The sequence below is a fragment of the Onychostoma macrolepis genome, chromosome 14 (assembly GCF_012432095.1).
Source record: "Onychostoma macrolepis isolate SWU-2019 chromosome 14, ASM1243209v1, whole genome shotgun sequence".
Classification (NCBI taxonomy): domain Eukaryota; kingdom Metazoa; phylum Chordata; class Actinopteri; order Cypriniformes; family Cyprinidae; genus Onychostoma; species Onychostoma macrolepis.
The window spans coordinates 30,803,772-30,826,571 of NC_081168.1; the positions used below are offsets into that span (position 1 = coordinate 30,803,772).

General features: G+C 37.8%; 1 protein-coding gene across 3 annotated transcripts; it reads right to left on the reverse strand.

Annotated features, from left to right (window-relative positions):
• Nucleotides 1–4,672: 4,672 nt before the first annotated feature.
• On the reverse strand, nt 4,673–22,705 carry znf711 (zinc finger protein 711). 3 transcript variants are annotated; one of them, XM_058797653.1, is made up of 9 exons: nt 22,396–22,705; nt 21,078–21,163; nt 20,742–20,839; nt 16,864–17,370; nt 15,097–15,255; nt 13,542–13,679; nt 13,312–13,446; nt 12,306–12,437; nt 4,673–8,644 (listed from the first exon to the last, which is right to left on the reverse strand). In XM_058797653.1, the coding sequence occupies exons 3-9, from the start codon at nt 20,815–20,817 to the stop codon at nt 7,467–7,469; spliced, it is 2,325 nt and encodes a 774-aa protein (XP_058653636.1). In that variant the 5' UTR covers nt 20,818–20,839; nt 21,078–21,163; nt 22,396–22,705; the 3' UTR covers nt 4,673–7,466. The 3 variants fall into 3 exon arrangements, with proteins under 3 accessions (XP_058653636.1, XP_058653635.1, XP_058653637.1); XM_058797652.1 differs by having other exon boundaries at nt 22,423–22,704; XM_058797654.1 differs by lacking the exon at nt 22,396–22,705 and having other exon boundaries at nt 20,720–20,839; nt 21,078–21,094.
• Between the last annotated feature and the right edge of the window lie 95 nt (nt 22,706–22,800).

Consider the following 22,800-nt stretch of genomic DNA (forward strand, 5'->3'; position numbering starts at 1 on the left):
AAAGATTAATAAGAGTACAGATACAATCTAGTGTTTTACAATATTTCAGTATAAAAGTATAATTATTCTAAACTCAACAAAAATATTGTAAAGAACATGAGATATTTGTGAAGCTTAAAGTCATTCTGAAAAGAACATTGCAAATATTTATCAAAATAACTTTTTATTTTAAAGAGAAATCACATGTATCTTATGATTTATAGTAGTATGTGCCAGAAACAAATAGTAACTATATTTTAGAGTATAATATAGCATGGAACATGTTTATTTTTATAAAATACAAACAATATCCTCATGTTTATACTTTTTTCCCAGACATACTTTCTGTCAAAGACTAGTTGCGTTGCCAAAATGAGATTTGTCACTGTGCTTCATTTTTGTTGTATGTGTTCATATTTAGTTCTTTGAGTTCTTGTCAGTGTTTTTGCTTCACTGTGGTCTTTTTGTGTGTAAGGTCATGTTTTAAAGCAATAAAGAATATTAAAAGTAACATTTTCAGCTTAGTTTTGGCTATGAGATCAACTGATCGAATTCATAACGAGTGCTCTGAAAATATATATATTATTCATATATTGACTTACACCCTTCCCGGTAACACTTACACAGTAACAAAGCATTTTTAAATCACTTGCAATCTATTATATTTAATTCATTGATTATAACTGTACATGCTACATTGTTAATGCATTAATAGGCTAAATACAAATAGCGAGTCCTTCATTTATTAACACTGTAATTAACCAATTATTAATGTTTAATTAGCTCATATGTAAAGAGTTAGATCGTGTTTTTCATCCTTTGTTAAGCACCTGTTAACCATACATGACTGATGTACAGCATTAAACCAGTAGTTGTTAATGGTTATAAACAGTTTGCACTTTAGGTCATAAAAAATACTGGATTGCCATTAATGAAGTGCTTTAGACCTACCTTTATTATTAAACTTTATCTAGTAATAGTAAGTGTCCCTCGATGTTAAGTATAAATGTGTATCTCTTCATTTTATACATGAAAATTTCTTTAATATGACTTATTTTGAATGTTTTCACAAACCATTAACAATTGCTTTACTGGTCTCTCATTGTTTATATGCAGATATTCGTATGTAACATTTACAGGTACAAAAAGGTACTTTTTTGTATGTTTGGATAGATGCTGAAATGTACAATATGAATGTGCTGAGAGCATCTAAAACGATGTTATTACATATTACAAACATTTTTACAAATTCTCAAGCTCTCTCTATAGACCTAAATATTATATATAGTTAGTTAATAGTTGATTTTATTCAATTGATGATCAGTTATATTAAGGATTCATAAACATTTGTACTTCTGTATCTAAATGATTTATGTTTTAGATGCTATCAATACGTAATTATTGTATTTTTGTGTCTGCAAACAACATACTAAAAAGCTGAGTAATTTTTTTTTTACAAAAAAAAAAAATACATCAGTTAAGGTTAGGATATAAAGCATTATCTAACTCATTCAATTTATTAAATTCAAGAAAAAGGGTCTAACACTAATGAGTTAATAAAAATAATAAATTAAGTTATATGTCTGAAGGGTATGTGTTTGCTTTCCCTTTCATCTCAGTGGCATTTGTGTGACTGGCGTAGATTCCCCCAAAAGTACTTGATTTCAGCCAAGAATCTGATTTCAGTTTAGTTTTTTTTTTTCCTGATGAACTAAAGACTAACCATTCTGGAGCCAAAACAGCATCAGCTAATGACACTTAAACACCCGCGTCTCACAAGCCTACATTTACTCTCTTTTAATGCTTCACTCAGAAACCACAACCTAAATTGGGCTGACTTTAATTTGAATGAATGTTTGCCCACTCCTCCTCACCACGGTCGGAATCAAAGCTATTTGTATTGTTTGCTTTAAATCATTTCATGTTTGTTCTGCTTCAGATTTCTGACCAGTGTCTGCACAATCTCCTCAGGTACTGTTTAGATATATATTGTGAATTCATGGTGGACCCACTGACAATAAGACCAGGACAGAAGAGAAAAGAAAAAGAGGCAGAAAATTAGTCCAGCAGAGAGCTGTAGAAACTGAGGAGAAAAGCTCTCAAAAGTTTGACCATTAAATCTCCTAAAGAAGTTATGACGAGGTAATGATGTGACAACAATACACTACTGTGGCTAGCGGCTAACCTTGTAAAGCAACTTAACTGTCAGTAGAGCAGCATTGGTATAGGGGTTATGAGATCAATACGCTTGCCAAAAACAACAAACTACAAAACTGAACTGATGGACAAAAACTGCGTGTAAAATACAAACCAGAAAATCTAACCTACAATACAAAAGCAGTCCCAGTTTTATTTGTTGTTGTATTCAATATTTTTATGGCTACACTTAAATAAATACTTGGCTATATTTTATTTTAAGGTGTCCTTGTTACAGTATAATTATACAATTAACTACATGTGCTTACTATAGGGTTAGGGTTTATCTTAGTGTTACTTGCGTGTAATTGTGCATAATGTATTGTTATTATAATAGTAAGTACATGTAACATGTAACAAGGACACCTGGAAATAAAGTGTTACTATATACTTTTATTTTAATGCATCACTTTATTCATTGTCAAACTCCGGGTAGGACTTCTTTAAGACACTTCACACAATTTTAATTTAATTTTTTGGGCTCAGTGAAAAAGGTGCTTATCATTCAGAGAATGATGTTCAGGGAGGTCAAATGAAATCTCATGTGAGCAGTCTTATTCATTTGATGTGAGGTTTAGGCGGTTTTTGAAATCTTTTGTCAGCATAATTTCCAAGTGCAGTTTAACACCTGGATTGTTTTTTTTTTTTTTTCAGAAAATAAACATCAAATAAGAACAATAGTGACGTGGAATGTTTTCATACACTGTAGCAAGATCTTTTTTTTTCAGTACAATTCAGAGGATTCCACTTTATATCATGTGTCATTTAACCAATTTGTGTTTAGAATCAAATAAGAAAATAAATATTGATACATTGATATAATGTAACTCTTCGGAGATTGGCATTTGCTGTTATTGAGGTTTATAATTGACATATGTGGTCAATGTAATTACAAAAATGTGACCCTGGACCACACAACCAGTCATTAGTAGCACAGGTATATTTGTAGCCATAGCCAAAAATACATTTTATGGGTCAAAATCATCATTTTTCTTTCATGCAAAAAATAATTAGGATATTAAGTAAAGATCATTTCATACGATAAATATATCAAAACGTATTTTTTTGATTAGTAATATGCATTGCTAAGGACTTCCTTCGGAAAGCTTTAAAGTCGATTTTCAAATAATTGTATCCAAATATTGTCCTATCCTAGCTTGTTTATTCAGCTTTCAAATGATGTATAAATCTCAATTTTGAAAAGTTGACCCTTATGACTGGTTTTGTGCTCCAAGGTCACAAACGTCCTTTAAATGGAGATGCAATGTAAAGACATGTATTTGAGTAAATGGTATCAAATGCTCTGGAGTAAATCTACAGAAGCCCTAAGGATAGTCTGAACAGTCATGCATATTTAAACTTGGAGATGAACTGTCAAAACGTATGAAACAAAAAGCACTCAAAGAGTGTCTCCATCAGCTCTGAATGTGCTCATCATGCACATGAACTCAGACACTGGTAAAGGAGCGTTGGCTCACCACACATTGTGACACAGGACTCAATTTCCAGTGGCATGGCCACATACTCATGTTGCAAAACCAGTGATATTTATCAACAGGCAGAACCAATATCCTCCTGGCATGGTTTTTATGCGGCTTACAGTACATTATGAAAAAGCATTTGTTCTGGTAAATATTCCTGCACTATTTCAGCTGAGCTGTAATTACAAATAATCAAAGGGAACAAATTATCAACATGTTCTCTAAAAGTAACGTCTCGCAAAATGCCTTGCAACTCTTCAAAGTTTCGAAAATACTCTTGATTACTTTTTAATTGGAACAAAAATGGCTTAAGGCTTGAATAGCTGTGCTCTCGACCACTAGAACATGAAAACAACTTTTACTGTATTTTCTGATCACACTGGGTGAAAAAAAAAGTTTCCCCTCTTTTGTCTTAAATCTTGTTTCATGAGAAACTGGTCAAATCTGAGTCTGATTAAACTAGAACAAACACCTGCCGATGGGCTCAAAGGGAAAACAAGTTTCACACCCCATTGACATGTTAGTCCTCGTTTTGTGCATTTTTTCAGAAAACAAGACTTTGCATGTTCAATTTGCATTTCAAGTAAATGCATCTTGATTTAAGGATGTTTAGATACAAGAAAAAAATACTGAGGAAGACGTTCATGGTTTTGCAGTGCATGTGACATTTAATGCAATTCATATTTAAATAAAGATTTTCAACTCAGTTTTATTTATTTTGAGGAAGAGCGAATGAGACATTTGGAGACCTGCAGAAACAGTGTAATTAAACAGAGGTTTGTCTTTAAATCTTCTAACGAATGTCATGATATTTCTTGAGTAGGCTTCATGCAATTTGTTTTGTCCATCTAAATTTCTGTTACGGGAACATAGCGAGCGTCCTGATTGTTGTGGTGGATTGTGGGATTTTTAGGGACTTAATGTTCCAGAATTATTCTGTGATTGGGAAAGCCCCTGACGAGTGCCCTAACCCTGAAGTAGGGAAGTGATTGAGACGCACACAGTAGCAGAATACAGTATGTGTAATTACCCACTTTAATGGCATAATACAACACTTATAAGCAGGTTAAAATGATTTTCCTTGAATGATTTATTTAGACTGTGTTAATTTCTTACATCTGAAAAGTGCTATTTGCTAAACGTCAAGGAAATACCTGAGTGTGAAACCATTTCTGAAAACAAAAAAAGCTTTTCGAAAGAAATATTTATTTTGATTCCTTCTCAGCAGTAGTCCACCTGTCAGAAAATAATTGTAATGCATGGATTTTATTTCGCATGAAGAATGTTAACAAACACAGCAATATCTAGACCGCTGACATGATGCCTGCCAAACGAACTCCTGCAGTCTGGAAGATTTCAAGAGACACGAACCTTCATTCACAAAACACCAGCGGAACGCATCTGTGAGTCCTTCATGAACGATTGCGTGAACTGCTGCGTCTGTTCAGTGCATCGATTCACGCAAGAACAGTTATTATTCACACACAGACACCGCTCTCCTTGTGGTTCATGAATGAGAGTGAGTCCAGGGATCAAATGTATGATTACTTTGAAAGCACTTGATCAGTTAAACACCGTTTTAACTTAATACAACCAATTCAACTATGAATAAAGCAAAATCTACTACATCCATTTACGCTGTAACTTCAGTGAGATTTCCATCTGTCCAGATGATGAACCATTAGAAGCGGCGTCTTGTAATTTCTAGAATCTGAATTACTGTGAACTAAGTCTTTTAAAGCTGTTGCAAATCACCCACTCTTTCAATTTCACCGCGACGTCTTAAAAGACCTTTTCTTCTGAGAAGGAGCTTATAACAGAGGTTTTTATACATGCGCATTACAGATTATGATGTCTGACAAAAACATGACTGACAGGAAGTACCGCCCTCCAAATCCACCCTGTGTGGTACGAGAGCTGCTGTGAACCACAGTCATAGCTACGCCGATCAACAGAGCAAGGCAGGAATCGCTGAGGTCTTTTACACGCAAGTACTGCTGGGAAGGGGCTGAAGGATGGCTTCTGCTTTAGGATGTCGTGTCTACGTTTGCCCACCCGCTAAAAATAAATAACTCAAAGTGACATTATAAAAGCAAAAGGTGCTCTTAATGTGATTTGCATTTGTTAATGTATACATCTATTATAGCGTAACTGAAAATTGTTAAAAATATTCACAATCGATTCATACTTACTCAATTCAGTGCAAAAAATATACATGTAAGGCATGACTCAACAGATCAGAAATAATTGGCAGTATGTGCACGTTTGCCGTATTGTTAACGTTTCATTTTACACAAACATTGAATTTTGTAGTGGTATTCACAACGTTGAGGAAGGCCGAAGACACCGGGACCGCAGAGAGCAGATGCTGGAACAACGCACTGGTTTAAATCGTACAGTTTCAGATACCACAACAGAACTGCTCAACGTAACATCATGATGGGTAAAAAACAGTAAAAGGTACAGTAAAACCTGGACATACAAGCTGGTAAAATACATCAAACGATTGAATGACTTTGGAGAGAAAACTTTTGTCTGTCCCGATAGACTTTAGTCAGGACAGCGCCGGATTTAATTAGTGAGGAATCAGTAGACTGTGATGGTGTTTAACAACAGACCGATTGTACAGCTGATGAAGCGTCTTTCAGTAGACAAAAAACTTCATTAAACGGCTTTCAGATGACATGCGATCTAGGTTTATAAAGTGCATGCCATTATAAAGACTGTACGTTTAGCCTCATTTTGTGTCGTCTATCCTGACTAAGGTCTATCATGATGCTCTGACCAAGAATATATCACCGATAAAAGAAAACTACTATAATTTGCTCGCCCTCATGTCATTCCAAACCCATGCCATTTTCTTCCACGGAGCACAAAATCACTGCACTGCTTTTTCCATACAAACGTTTACAGTGACCAGAAGCTCTCAAAGTCCAAAATGAACACAAAAAGTGCACAATGTCTACTTTTATGTTTATGGTGCTTTTTCATCCTTTTTGAAGCCTGACGGACACTGGTCAGTAGATGCTATTAAGTTAATGAAAGAACCTTCTGCGAAACGCCTTTTATCCTCTAGAGATGATGTTTGGAACAACATGAGGGCGAGCACATTTTAATTTCTGGGTGAACTATTCCTTTAATATAGAGGATACAATTTGCTAACAGCATTTAAGCAAAGTGGGTATAAAAATATAGGCATCTGAGACCCTGAATGACTGTTTTCTTCAAAGACCGTGAGAGGTGTGACATGATCATTTTGACCAAGACCATACTGTTAGCCACTTCTACCCGCCTCGGCTGTGATTTATGTTTCTTTACACATTAAATCAGTGGTTCTCAACTCCAGTCCTCGGGACCCACTGCTCTGCACATTTTGTATGTTTCTCTTATCTGACGCACTCAGTTCAGTTCACGGATCTCTCTCCTAACGAGCTGATGATCTGAATCAGGTGCGTTAAATAAGGGAGACATACATCTTAAAAATAAAGGTGCTTCATGATGCCATAGAAGAACCTTTTTTTGTCTAAATGGTTCATCTGAAGAACCTTTCTGTTTCACAAAAGGTTATTTGTGGCAAAAGAAGGTTCTTCAGATTATAAAGAGGTGTTTTTTTTAAAGAGCCTTTGACTGAATGGTTCTTTGTGGAACCAAAAATGGTTCTTCTATGGCATCGCTGTGAAGAACCTTCTAAGCACCGCTCTGTACACAATGTGCAGAGCAGTGGGTCCCGAGGACTGGAGTCAAGAACCACTGCATTAAATAAGAGGGCCGTAAATGACACATGTAGCTGTGGAGCAGAAAGAAAGAGCGTTATAGCAGGGTTTCCTTGTGATGCCGCATTATGTGTTGGTTCTTTTCCGACGGCCGCCTGAAACCCTTCTTGCAATAGTCACACCTGTGCGGATAGTCTTTAGTGTGGATGGAAATGACGTGCCGTTTGAAACCCGAAGCGTCCGTAGTGTTGTACTCGCAATATTGGCACTGATAAACCTTGCGACCGCTGTGCGTCTTCATGTGCTTCTTAAGTTCGTTCTGATGCCTGAATCCGCGCTTGCACCGCTTGCACTTAAACGGCAAGTCCTTGGTGTGAACGGACAGAATGTGGCGGCTCAGCGTGAAGGGGTCCGACGTCTTGAAATCGCAGTGCCTGCACTGGTGCACTTTATTCCCCTTGTGCGTTTCAGCGTGCTTCTTCAGTTCGGAGGGTCTGTGGAAGCCCTTCTCGCACACGTCGCACTTGTGCGGGAAGTCTTTGGTGTGCACCGAGATGACGTGGCGCTTCAGGTCGCTGGAGTTGGTGCTTTTGTGTTCGCAGTGTGGACACTGGTGAGTCTTGTGGCCCTGGAAGATCTCCGTGTGCCTCTGGAGCTCCTTGTCGTCGGCGAAGGCCTGCGGGCAGTGGCCACACTTGAAGGGCAGGTCGGTGCCGTGTTTGCTCTTTATGTGAGTCTTTAAGTTGGACTGGTCAGCGCATCGGAAGTCGCAGTGCTGGCAATGGTAGGGCTTCTCGCCCGTGTGCGTCCGCATGTGCTTCTTGAGCTCCGACGGGTGCCGGAAGCCTTTAGCGCACTCGACGCAGACGTGCGCAAAGTTTTTGCTGTGCACCGCCAGCAGGTGGCGGTTGAGGAGGCCCTGCTCGGCCGTCTCGTACTCGCAGTACTTGCACTTATGCAGCTTGGGCTCCTTGTCGCGCAGGATGAGCTTGTTGGAGCTGAGCGGGCTGGCCTCGTGATAGCGCCGCGTGTACTCGGTGTACTCCGGGATCTTCTCGCTCTTGATGATCAGCTTGTGGCTCTCCAGGTGGTTGTGGAAACTCACCTTCTTGTTGGTGGTGAAGTCGCAGTCGGTGCACTGGTACTTCTTCTTGAACATGTGGTCCGGGTGATTCTTCATGTGGCGTTTCAGGAAACCCCGTGATTTGAACTTCTTGCCGCAGATGTGGCAGGGGTAGACGGTCAGGGGCTGCCCGTCGGGACCGATGATTACAGCTGAAAAGGAAAGAGAGCATGCTGGACATAGACTTCAGTTGTGAGACAGCATACCCAACAAGAAAAAACAAAAATGAAAGGACAACTTTCCTTTTAAATATCTGCTTTTGAGGAGGCTGTATGTGACTGTATATGATTAGGGGGTCAACTTCACCATCAAAGGGGTCATCGGATGCAAAATTCACTTTTATATGTTGTTTGAGCTGAAATGTGTGTTGGCAGTGTGTGTACACATCCACCCTATAGTGATAATTTTTTTTTTTTTTTAAATCCCAATAAATCATAAGCACTGTCTCAGATCAAGCTGTTCTCAGATTCTTGGCTGTGTGACGTCACACAGACCCAGGCCCCTCCCACGATTGTTGATTGACATGTTTTTTTTAGCACAGACTGAGCAAGCTGTCATCAGTCCGCCATTGTTTCAACACAGGAGCAGGTGTAGACAAGAATGCCTTCTAAGAGATTGAGGTGTTTTGTTGTTGGATGTAATAACGAACGTAGCAGTCGTCATTTACTCCGACATCTGAGCCGCTGAAGACGCAGAGGATTACAATTGTTTCTGAAGGGAATGTGACCCCGATCTACCTAAATGTGTCTATGTTCATGCGAATAAATTTTTTTTATTAATTTTTATGAATCTTTGAAAATTGCGTTTTCTAATAATGTGCTAGTTAGCAAATTCCACAACAAATGTGGCTAAAATGAAGTCTCAGAGAACAGCTTGTCACCCCACGGAAGAGAGGGGCGGGCTGAGCAGAGCTCATTAGAATTTAAAGGGAACAGAGCTGTTTTTGACAGGGTAAAAAGGGTGTTTTTTTACACTACCATTGAGAAATTTTAACCAAAGTATGCTGACCCTAAAGAATCATACCAACTTGTGGAAAATGGGCATCTGCTGACCCCTTCAAGAACTTCCTTTTTTGGATGTTTTTTTAAATCTATCATTATTATTTGCTATTATTGCTCTATTACATGAACATTAATTCTCAGACACCGAGTGCAGCAAAATTGCAACAGTTGTTCAGATTTAAAGGGGTGGTTGACAGATTTTTCTCTAGGCTTGCCTGTGTTTATGGGATGCAGTGTAACATGTCTTCATGCTTCATTAAAAAAAATAAATAAATAAATAAAAAAAATAATAATTTTTCATATGTTACCTTTATTCTACGCCTCCATTGTCATTTGAACAGCCGGTTGACTTCCTGTTTCTATGATATCACTCAATCCTAAATACGCAATGGGCTCAGATTGGTTAGCTGGCCCAGTGTATTGCGATTCGTTAACTGCATATTGCACATTGTCCGGAAACGTCACGCCCAGTCAATAGCTGCATGTACTCCGGTGGAAAAGCTGCGCAACATAGCCTCGTTCCCGGGGGCGGGGTTTACGTTAATTGCAGGGTCACCAACCCAGGAAGTAGTCCCTACCAGTCGTAATTGTAGGCATTAAACAGACTTTTCTTTAAGAGACAATACCTCCGTTTCCACTAAACTTTCAGCGTCGTAACTTCACAGATATTGTTTATGCTCAAACAGCAACATTACACACTAACTAAAGTTTAAAAAAGTGAAATCGCGATCAACCACCCCTTTAAGGAAAGGAGTTAAATTACAGTTAAACTTCATATAACAGAAGCAAATATTCTGAAATGTATCATAAAACAAGTTTGAAAGTAAAACATTTACAAATTCTCACAACATGCAAGAATTTGACTACAATTTTTGTTTCTGTGTGAGATGAACACAAAGTTTCAGTCTTCTAGCCGACAATGATATGTGCCACAAGACTGTTATGGAAATAAGGTTGTTATGACCGAATTGATGCCTCAACTGTGTCTTAAGGCCTGTCCACACTGAGGCGCTGGAATAAAACAATAGGTTTCTATGGATGCTTCCACATAGTCCACGAACACTCGCACACTGAAAACGCAAATGTTTTTTTTCCCCCAACCAGTCCGACGAATCTTTTCAGTTTCACAAAGTGAAAACACAGTCTGTCCAATCAGATTTGAGTTTAGATGTGACCGGAGCAGCTGCTGTTGCACAAAAGGGTGAGAATGGTGGCGCTGTTTCGAAAACCAGTGTAAACAAACACATAAGAGTCTCCCGGATAAGAGAAGAGAGTGGATGCTGAGTTCTTGTTATCATTGGTATTTGAGAACAGATTTATTCTCACATGTTATTTATACAGAATAACTTTTCTAATAATTCTCCACTGAATCATGTGACCTGTAGAGCACATGCGCAATTGTTTTAACACAAAGAGTGCATGTGTCTGCTTATTATAGAATCAAAATCAACTATAGATCACAATCGGAGGTTATTACAAGCACTCGATGATGGTTTAAAGTGGGTAAGCAAATACATTAATTACATACATTTTCAAGTGTAGCTTGATGCTAATTGCTAATTACTTCTAATTATATTTCAGGATGTAGCCTATTCTTGTAAGCATTATAGATAGTTTGTGTTTCTGGTGTAGAACCAAACTTTGTTTATCTTAATTTAGATGTTAAATCCATATCTGAGGAAAAATGCATTGTTGGTCGGCGCCACCTAACGTGCAGGCGTGAATTAACAGAAGGCAAACAATCGTTTCACGCTCGGTGTGAAAGCACCGTTCGTCGGTGAGTCGCATCGAGCTCAGTGTGGAAAGGCCTTTACTGTGCTTGAACTGTCCAAGATTGCTTTAAAATTTAAACTGGCAAAGCTTAAAAATGCATGAAAAGGAGAACTGTGCTAAAGATGATTAACCACAATGTACAGTATACTGGGTGTTAAATTCATTCAGTTTATAGTGTCTACTAGCATATCATTCACTCCTATATGAGACTAATATTAGATAATAGTAAATAATATTAGTTTTTTTTTTGGTTGTTTGTTTTGTTTTTGAATAAACGCAGGCTTCCTAAAAACACATTTAAAGGGAAAAAATAATACATTGTTAATATCAATACTTGGGTCGCTAAGGGTTAAATTACAGTATTACTTTTTGTCAGCTTTTTATAAAGATTGCATTACCTACAATGGTAGTCTAAAAACAATGACAGAAAAAGTTATTTTGCTTAAGTCAGAAAAAAAAAGTCATACAGTACAACTGACACTGTGAAAGATGAAATATTGGAAATATTTTTTTTTGAAATAGCATAAACTGATGAGCTTAGGAACATATGTGACCCTGGACCACAAAACCAGTAATAAGGGTCAATTTGATATTTTTAAGGGTCGATTTATACCTGAATAGCTAAGCTTTCCATTGATGTATGGTTTGTTAGGATCGGACAATATTTGGCTGAGACACAACTATTTGTAAATCTGGAATCTGAGGGTGCAAAAAAATCTAAATATTGAGAAAATCGCCTTTAAAGTTGTCCAAATGAAGTTCTTGGCAATGCATATTACTAATGAAAAATTAAGTTTTGATATACTTACAGTAGGAAATGTACAAAATATCTTCATGGAACATGATCTTTACTTAATGTCCTAATGATTTTTGGCATAAAAGAAAAATCAATAATTTTGACCCATACAGTGTTTTTTTGGCTATTGCTACAAATATACCCCAGCGACTTAAGACTGGTTTTGTGGTCCAGGGTCACATGTGTGTTCAATTTAAGTTCATGTTCATTTAAAAAGTTTCCAGCACTAGCAGCAGATCATACCTGTCTGGCACTGGCGTGTCTCTCCTCTCCTCTTCTTCTTGATCTTTTGTTTAAGTGCTCGGCTTGTGCTGATGCTGTCAGTGATCTGTAGGTAGGGAGTGGCTGCACCATTCTTACTTTCAAGACTGCTTCCTGTGGGAAAGCCATGACTGGTAAGGGGTTTGGATTGGACATTTACACGCTATAAATACACTAAAATGAAAAGAGAATGTTTCTATAAATGTTAAGTTAGATGATAATGTGATAATGACGGAGAGCCACAAATGATGGTTTTCCATGGTTTCCCATTTGTGACTTTGCAAACCTAATAATTAAAGGTAAAAACTTAAAAGTAAAATAAATAAATAGGATTGTAATAAATACATCAAATTGCAAAAGGCTATGATTCAGTCTGATGTGCTGCGTTTCACTTTAAAGTAAAGCTACAAAGACAATGCAAACACTATTTCTGCTTGTTTGCTTTTTTTTTTTTTTTTGTCTAAAATAGGTCTTAGTTGTTTTTTTTGGAAAGATTGAAAGTGAACATCCTCAAAAGCCACTATTTTAATTAGCAGTATATTATTTTGTGAAAAATATATATATAAATCACAATATAATTTCTGACCAAATTGTGCAGCCACAGTAAAAATAATTAGTATTTAAATACTTAATATAAAAACAATCAAAATAAAACAACTAAACAAAATTGTTTTCCTGTAATGTCATGTGACTTTTAACCATCATCAGAGAACCATGCAATGTATTGTTAAATTATTGAAATTTTAACCTATATTTTAAAATATTTTCTTGACGTTCGCCAGGAATTTTGTCAAAAGGATTCGACTGAAACCTAACCCTGAGCTATCATATGGCTTCACAAGACTTTGAATATAGTAATATTTGGACTACCATACTAGAGTATGATACTAATATGCTACACTGAGTTCAGCTAAAATGTTCAATTTTGGTGGACTATTCATATAAAGCAATTTCTATCTCTGCCTGCAATATAAATAAAGTAAAGGACCATAAGCAGTCGCCCAGGCAGCAGGAACAAAGGTCTTGTTAACCGGTGTGTCCTCCAGCTGCGCTTCAGTGATAGCAGCTTCTTCCTCCCCAACTATGACCTCCATATACACCTGGTCAGTCATCTCTGAACAGTCTACATTCAGGACAGAGAACAGCATAAACATAACACACATTTCTGAGTTGCTGCATGCACCTGTTACTCTTCTTAAAGAGCGATGGAGAACTCACTGATATCCTCCTCTCCTTGGCTGACGTCCTTTACCGCCATGTAGACCATCTTCTCTCTGGGCAGCCTGCCTGAACCCGCCGGCTCCAGCACCGTGTGCCCATTGGGAAAATCACTCTCTGCCACCACCTCTGTGCTGCCTACAACACAACCCACACAGAGTCATTACCGTAACTTTGAGAGACAAAAAGCATATACGGGAAACACAAAATGAATACCCGTGGCTCCTGACGATATATGGAGGTCTTATGAAGCAAAATGATTGGTCTGTGCAAGAAACTGAACACTATTTACAACATTATTACCTGTAATCCAGAGCCTCCGGCAAACGATCCAGAATGATGCTCCGGTTCGCAAACAAAGCATTCTTTTAAACCGGTTCTTTTTAGTGAACTACTTGAACCAGTTCACCAAATCAAACTGAAGCGTCTGAAACCGTTTATGGTTCCTCGTGGTTTATATAAAATGTTGAACTAAAGAAAGCTTATGCTTTAGACATGTAAAACACCCACGTTTCACATCATTACAGGGTGCTTAAATACTATAATTGAGTATATGTGACGCCATTGCATGATTATGTAAATGAACTAGTGATTTGAACCAGTTAATTGAAACAAACTGTCTGAAAGAATCAGTTCACGGAAACAAATAACATTTCCCCATTTACCTGAGGCTCTGGATTACAAGGAATAATGTTGCAAACAATGTTCAGATTCTTGCACAGACCGATCGTTTCACTTCATAAGACCTCAACATCAGGAGCCACGGGTATTATTTTTTGTTCCCAGATAAGCTATTGTTAAATTCTCAAAGACGGGCAGACGCTGACTTGCATTTTATGAATCATCAATGATCACAGTTTCAGCTAAAAATCCTGTTGGTTTTTCTTTCAAATCCCTAACAATAATAGTGATTGCACGAGTAGCAGTATGGAATCTAGAGCTGAAACGATTAGTCGACATTATCGACAACGACGACAATAAAAAATTGCTGACAAATATTTTTGTCGTCGAGTAGTCGTTTGATCTCATATAAGCTAATGTAAGAGCCTGCTATAATGCGGTTTGACCAGTGTGGCGCTGTAGCACAAGACTGTAATTCAGCTCTCCTGGATGCAATTCAAGAGAAGAGGACACACACAGAGCTCCAGAGCAAACGCAGCCGAACCTGAAGCTGCTGAGCGGCGTTTGGATGAATATGTAAATATATGCTGCGCATTGCTCTCAATAACAATATAAACACAATGAGAACTGACAGCGGTGAGAAAGCAGCGGTTAAGAACGCATCAGATTATAGAAATGTGGGTGTTTGCACGAGCTTCTACACCATTTTTTTTAAATAGTACTTGATGCTGCTTAAATCAAGCAGCTTTATAGTATTAAACATGAAAATCCAGAGTCAGTGTCACGTTCAGTCAGAATTACAACTTGATTTTCTGTTATAAAGCAGCTCTGCAGTGTGGAACTAGCTAATGATAAAATCTTTATTTCATGAAAATGAATTGTTGCAGCCCTAATGCAATCAGGCTGAGGCACAGATGTGAAATGTGTTCCTTACCTATTTCCACATCTTCATCTCCATCTGCCTTAAAGATGTAAACTTTAATGACCTCTGAGCTGAACTCATCCTCTTTCGAGCCGTCGTCGTCCTGGCCCACATCTGCGGTGATCTTTAAAGGTGCGTCTCCAATGTCTAGCTTTTCCCCAACCTCATCCACTGCAAAGAAGCCAAACATCAAACACTGCTGTGGACAGAATCAATCCATCCACAGGGCTCTTTAAATGAGCACGGATGAGAAGAAAGGCGGAGCATGTGAAAGAGACACGCTGAATGAAAACGCACATTGGCCGCTGACGCTGCCGTTACCCCGGTAACCCTGTAAACAGTTAATTATATATTCTGATAAAACCATATGACAAAAGCTTCCACGACTATTGTGAAAATTTGATACCGTCACATACCTAATGTATATTTAATATAGCTATAAATAATTACATCATTATCTTATTAAATAGAGTCTGAAGTAAAATTATTTAAAAACCTTGTGTACTTTCTGCATTCTGATAAATTAAATAATTGTTGATCTCCGCCACATTAATACCAGTTTCAGCACAAAATAAACATGACTAAACATCTGAAGGTAAGTTAAAAGAAAGAGTACAACTTTACAGTCCGTATCCTGTCTCATGTAATCGCTCAATCAGTGTTTCAGCCGCGCAAAGACGTCAATATAACGTCTTGTAAACAATATCACATAAAGTCACATTTACCTCAGAAATCATAAACTCATTAGTCAGCCAGAAACATAAACTGTAGAGAGGAGCATTTTGCTAAATATATGCACCATATAACATTCATTATATAATTTTTTTACTGTTCTTTAATGTTTTATTTATGTTTGAATAAATCCGTCCAAGTTTTTATGACAGCCACTATTTAAATGTGTATATTTAAAAAAAACTGAAGTAACTGTTGTACAACTGTTGCAGTTGTACAGCACAAATCAGTCAAATTTAACCTTCAATATTATAATGCTGTACCAACGGACACTCGTGTATATTTTACAGCATTAGTTGAGAGACATTTTTTTTCCTTGAGAAAATTTGGCATGTACTGTACCTGACATGTATCCAAAATAATCTATATTGAGTCGAATCAAATCGAATTGGTAATCAAATCGAATCACAATCTTGTGAATGAGAATCGAATCGTGAAATTTGTGTCAAACCCCAGCCCTAATTTACACTGAATTTACACAGTATTTCCTGCTATTTATACTACTTGTTGCAAATAGTGGCAATTATCTGCACTTCAGTATTGAAATTCATTAGAAAACAGTATGCTATAATAACGTATTGAGTGAAAATGATCATTTTAATTCAAATTATTAAATGGATGCCACCTTATTGGTACAATAAAGCCCTCCCTACACCTACCCTAACCCGACCCGATACTTTATTTTCAACCTTTTGGTTATTTCCTTAATTTTTATTGAAAATAAAAGCCCTTACGATGAGATTTGAAAAGGGAGAAAAAAAAGTTCGGTAAAAGGCAGGTTCGAACCCGGGTCGATCGCAGTAAAAAGACCACGGCACGCGCTTTACCACCTGCACCACTGGAGCTGATGATTCCTAGCTGTTTTTTATAATGTTGACTATCCCAAACACACGCTGGTTGGCGGAGTTAGTGTGAATTGTTTGCAGAGGCTATTTACACTAAGTTTTAAAGCGCTCCTAAATTTTTCACCTTAGAAACACATGCGCTGCTTGGGAAAAAGGTAAGCGTCAAGCCCTGATCCATCAATCCATGTAACAGCAAACTCACAGGAAATCATGAGGTAGTCCTCTGAAGTGCTCTTCGCATCCTCCTCCTCCTCCTCCTCCTCCTCCTCCTCATCGTCCTCCTCATCGTCATCTGCTTTAATGGTGACGTCAGACGGCATGGCGTCGTGTGCCTGAATGACCGTCTCCGTGTCTGTCACCATGACCTCTGCGGACACCAGGTCGTGGTCCAGTGGGCTCTGATCATGAGGAGATATGAGGTCGGCCACAAACACCTGATCCGGCACCGTCTCCTCGATCAGGTCAGCGGTGCCACCCAGAGCCTCTTGGATGGCCACCTCGGCCCCCAGCATGGACTCGGACATGATCACGCCCTCGGTGGTGATGACGTCCTCGTGGCAGATGTCTGGCCCCTCCACCACCTCAGCCTCCAGGCCAGTCTCAAGCATGATGCCCTCGTCCGTCACCACATCCGACACCATCACGGCCTCCGGCACCGACACCACGATGTGATCGCCGTCAATGTGGGCCAGGCCTCCCATCCCTGCGACTGCACAGAGGAACATCACAATACATATGTCTGGATGTACAGTCCAACCAAAAATTACTCAGACACCAGATATAATTTTTAATATTTTTTACTAGTGGGTGCAGGACACTATAGTTCATTTATGTAAGTGAGGACAGCAAAATAAAGTAAACTGTTATACCCAAACATTCTTCTTACAGTGGACTACCAGTAAAATTGATCAAAATTTGGGACCAAAAATTATTCAGACACTTTGATCTGAGCATGTTTTGCTGAAGTGTTTTTTTTTTTTTTTTAATTGCTAATGTGACCTTGTACACCACAGACTGAACAGAATGAAGCATTGCTTGGTAATTGGTTGAGCTAAATTGGTATTATCTAATTGTTTACTTACATTTAACAGCTGACAGCTATTCAACCGAATTCATTACACACCTTTCTATCAGAGTTATCGGACATTATCAAGATTAATTTGTTCTGACAGATTTTAACTCCGAGTTCTTCTCATATTTTATTACAATTTTCTCAACTATAGCGAATAAACTGTGATAATGTGAGAAATGTTGAAGGTGTCTGAAAATTTTTTGGTTTGACTGTATGTGAGGCTTGAAAAGTTTTTCAATGCAGTGGTTGATAAATATTGGGGTATTTCTTTCCATCAAAGGGATAGTTCACTCAAAAAAGAAAAAAAAAAGAAAAGAAAAGTTCTGTCATCATTTACTCACACTCATGTTGTTCCAAACCCATAAATCTTTGAAACACAAATGAAGATATTTTTAATGCAACAAGAATGCTTTCTGTTTCTCTATTGAAAGTAAAGATAACCAAAAAAATCATAAAGGTGTCTTAAAATGAACCCATATAAACTGAGCAGCTTAAACCACGTCATGTGAAGAGATGATGAACGGATTTGGTTACATGGATATTAAATGGAGAGATAGAAACCTCCCAGGCAGAGATGCAAACTCGAAAAACAAAAAAGGTGACAAAGATGTGACCCCCAATCCCAATTTCGGTTGTTATAACACTCCCTTTAATCCCTTTAACTGAGGGCCGTTGTCTATGGTGCACACTTGAGATGTTTGGAAATTAAGTATATTTTTAAATACATAATATTTTAAACACTTTATTTATTTTTTTTTTTTCCCAACTCTGCAGTAAAGATCACTTTAAAGAGGATCTACATTTCTAATTTTCACTCATGGAAATAACATGAAAAACGTGCCAAGCTTAAGTGGATGATTTCTGCCACCTGGAGGAAAACAAACACTTTTCAAATGAAAATGACATGAAAGTACAGCTATAACCAGTAGATGGCAGCAGAGGATTACTCATTATTTTTCACTCCCTGATTTAGTTCTTTTCACATGTTGTGCTTTTGGATTATTATAAAATGACTATTACAAAAAATTTATCCAATCATAGCAAATCTTCGTCAATCAGCAATTTCAGGAGTGACGCGTGGAACAATTTAGCAGAGTCACTCCTGTAATAAAACACAATTGTTATTAAAAGAGGACCATCATTCGTAAATTATGACAACTTTCATTTTTGGGTGAGCTAATCCTTTAAAGGTGCACTGGATCTTTCAGAAGTGTATAAAGACTAGGTGTGTCAACGTTAACGCATGCGATTAATCTAAAAATTTTAACGCGTTAATATTTTTTTAACGCAAATTAATCGCTTGATAAGGTTTGACCCCAACTTCTTCCCATCATCGCAGCGCGGAAGGTTATCGTTCATTGTGTGATGAGGGGACAGCGCAGTGTTGCCAGGGTAACGGCACAAGTGGGCTATTTTGAAAATACAGTCGCGGGAAAAGTTACAGAGCCGTGGGTTGCGTTTTTTTTGGCTACTTTTATAATGTATGGCAGCCGCCCAAAGTGTATATAGACAAATAAATATTAAAATAGATCCTTTTACTAATGTGTATTATACTTTGAATGTATCCCTGGCAACGGAGAGGCGGTTGTAACATCAAACAACGTGAGTTTCAGCAGAGCACACATGTCTTTTACACAGCAGAAATAAACATGACAACAGCCACTATAGATTAAATAAGATAATAAAAGCATGATTACGAAAGGATATTTGTATGTGATTTTCTTGAGTTGAATGTGTACATCTGAAATGCTCATTTGTGCAGCGATATAAAAGGCTATAAATAGCATATTTTAACAACAGTAAACGACCAAATTGCACATGTGATTGCAAAAGGAAGTTATTACAAACACTTGATGGTGGTTTGAAGTGAGTTCTGAGTAAAAGTGTACTATTAATCTCATAAATTGTCTTATGTAGCATGATGCTAATATTAGCTCTAACACAGCTGCAGAACAGGTCCAATTCTTCTTCATAATGCATTTTGTCATAATACTTCACGTAAGGTCGCAAGAAAATGTTTTGTTGTATTTATTTAGAAATACTTTTGATAATAGTTGGGTAAATGTATACTGGGATTGAAGCGATGTGGCTTGGTAAACATTGTATTGCCAGTTTAAAGGCTGATAATGGCTGAATAAAAACAAAAGAATAATAAGGATTATGTCTCATACCTGGCGGAAGTGTGAAAGGTTCTGTTTCCTTAAACTAGTTTGTCATGCATTTCTTTATTTCAACACATTTACAGGTAAATCCTAGTATTTTAAATTTGTGATTAATCATGATTAATCACAGTCCATGACAGCACTAATAAAGACCTTACATAACGAACCGTTATGTTTTTATTAACTTAGAATGAGCAATTTATATCTACATACACCGTGGGTCCCCTTACATGGAAGTCGCCACCATGTTTGTACTGTAGCCCTTACAGGACAAACAGAGCGTGTTTCGTCACTGTTGTTCTTGCGAATAAAACACTGACACAATGAACAAGTAACAATAATATTCGCAATAACATATTGATTAATTTAAGTAAATATAATTCCTTAATTTACCTTTGTAATAAATTAATAAACCTCATTGCCGGCTACTCTTTGCTGTCTCAGACTACGACATCTTAGCCTTGTATCGCCACCGTAGCGTCTCTAAAGGGAGGGCGAGCCGTTGGTTGCAATTCGCAACCTCAACCGCTAGATGCCGCTAAAATCTACACACTGCACCTTTAAGTGACGATCAGTTGTGTGTGCTTATGTACAAACAGCACAGTTTAACGAGAGCAAAATGAAATGTACATAAAATTGCTGAAATCAAATAAACTGTTTATTTACATTCATCAAAATACAAACTGTGCATTGTCCATTGGCAGCTGGAAGTTGAAAAACTTTTAATTATGTTAAATCATAAACAAACAAACAAACAAACATAAAATCATCATTCAGTGCAATGACTTAAAACTGACCAAGTATCGACTAATTAATTGACTCACTATTTCGGTGACGGTTCCTTACCAAAATCTGGCATTATCATTGTATGGGGCATTTTTAAATCCTTGTGAAGCTCCAGGATCCCTCCACCTTGATCCATTATCTGCGACTGTTCCACAATCCTGTAAAACAGACAAAGAATTACAATAAATGAAAGACTGCTGTGTGGTAAACACATACACATACATACATATACATACATACATATATATATAAATAAACACCAAATGACAGAAAATCTATCACAATGAATTAATATGAATATGCCTAATCATTAAACAATTCATTAATAATTAATCATCTCTTCCATTCAAAATGCAGGCACGTGAGAGTAAACGCTTGTATTTCTATATAACAAACCTTCACATTTGACAGTAGTTCCCTTCACGTAAAAGCATCACAAACATTAAGCAAATCTGTGAATCTGGCATCTGGGAGGAAAGTGTCTGAAAGAAACAAAGAAATAAACATTATGTTTATAATATTTTATGCAATTTAGAGACTACCTCAGGGAGATTTTTACTACAAATTCTTGTTTGGGTTTCCAAATATAAAATTTGGAGAGAGAAAATAAAAAGCAAAAACAACATATACATACATACATATATATATATATATATATATACACTGAAACACAGATCAATGCATACAAGCAAGGCAGCAAAAGAAAATGTCGTTTATAAATATATACATATATATGTAAGACAGTGTCATTTAGAAAGTTCATATGACAATGAATTCTAGCCATTGTAACACTTTTATTAACATTATGTATAAATGCAGTGAAATCACAACTGAATTACTGACAGTAACGTGGTTGGCTATAATTATAAACGGTTAATAGTACATTAGACTTTAGTAATAACAACTTGAGAAATATAACAATGCTGCGAGGGGATTTCCAACATGACGTCATTTATCTCTATTTGAAAATAAGTTTAGAGTCCATGAACAGACGAACGGTAACGTAATATTTTCAAAAAATGATTGAAGTGTCTGAAATCGCTGTCAGTGCTCTGATCAGGGCAGTGATTATGAGGATGATGATTATAAACTAGTCAAAGCATACCGGAGGCGAATTTACGAATCCTACTACGACAAAGGCTTGATTCATGAATATTAATTCCGTTACGTGCTCTTACGCAGTACCGCGCAACGTCAGAACGACCTTATTAATATTCATGAGGCCTGCCTTCGCCATAGTACGCTTCGCAATTGAGCATAACCGGTCCGTTCGTGACAGGAGTTTCATCGAAACAAAGTTACTATCGTTGCATCGACTCAATACAATTAGAAACATACACAATATATAATATTAGGTTGTAAAATCCACTTTAATATACCCGAAGAAACCAGTTTACACGCAGCTAAAAGCTTGCGCAAATGCAGCCGCGCTACTGCGCCATCTTGCCCTCCGCCATTACACTACATGCTAAATGGCTAATAGCATTAGCTACCTAATATGCCAACACGTAAATGACTACAACACAACCCGGAATACAACAAAAACGCGACGCCCAGATTTACTTGCTGCATTTACTCCGTACATGACTGATATTTGCGCCAAAAGCGAGGCGCGTGATCGCTGTAGGGACTAGTTTTGGCGCGAGCGCTGGACGCTTCCTCGCGCTTGAGCGCAGCGCAGGCCGACAGGGCCGCCGGCGACCGTTTCACAGACCTGTCGCACAAATCCAAAACGCTTTACCTGCTCCGCGACTGCCTTCGGAGCGTTGAAGAGTTTCGGATCCCCGCGAATCTGTCGTGATTTATTATCGTTAATTTTCCAACGGTAGCACTACTGCGGCCTGTACATTGAGGATCCCCGAACGCTCTTTTCCAGGCCTGAGCCAATCACGCTGCTCGATTCGTTGCCTCAGCCAATCGGAGTACTCGTTTCTATGCCTCAGCCAATCAGAATGCTCGTTGACAACAGCAGAGGGAGGGGCAGAACGAACGCGCTGCACGCTTTTACGTCACCTCATACGATAACATTGCGCTTTCTTCCGAAATAAGTTACAGTGAAATTAGCGTTGAGCTGTGTGAATACAATTTACTCGTTCAAACAAAACACGTGCTGCAAATG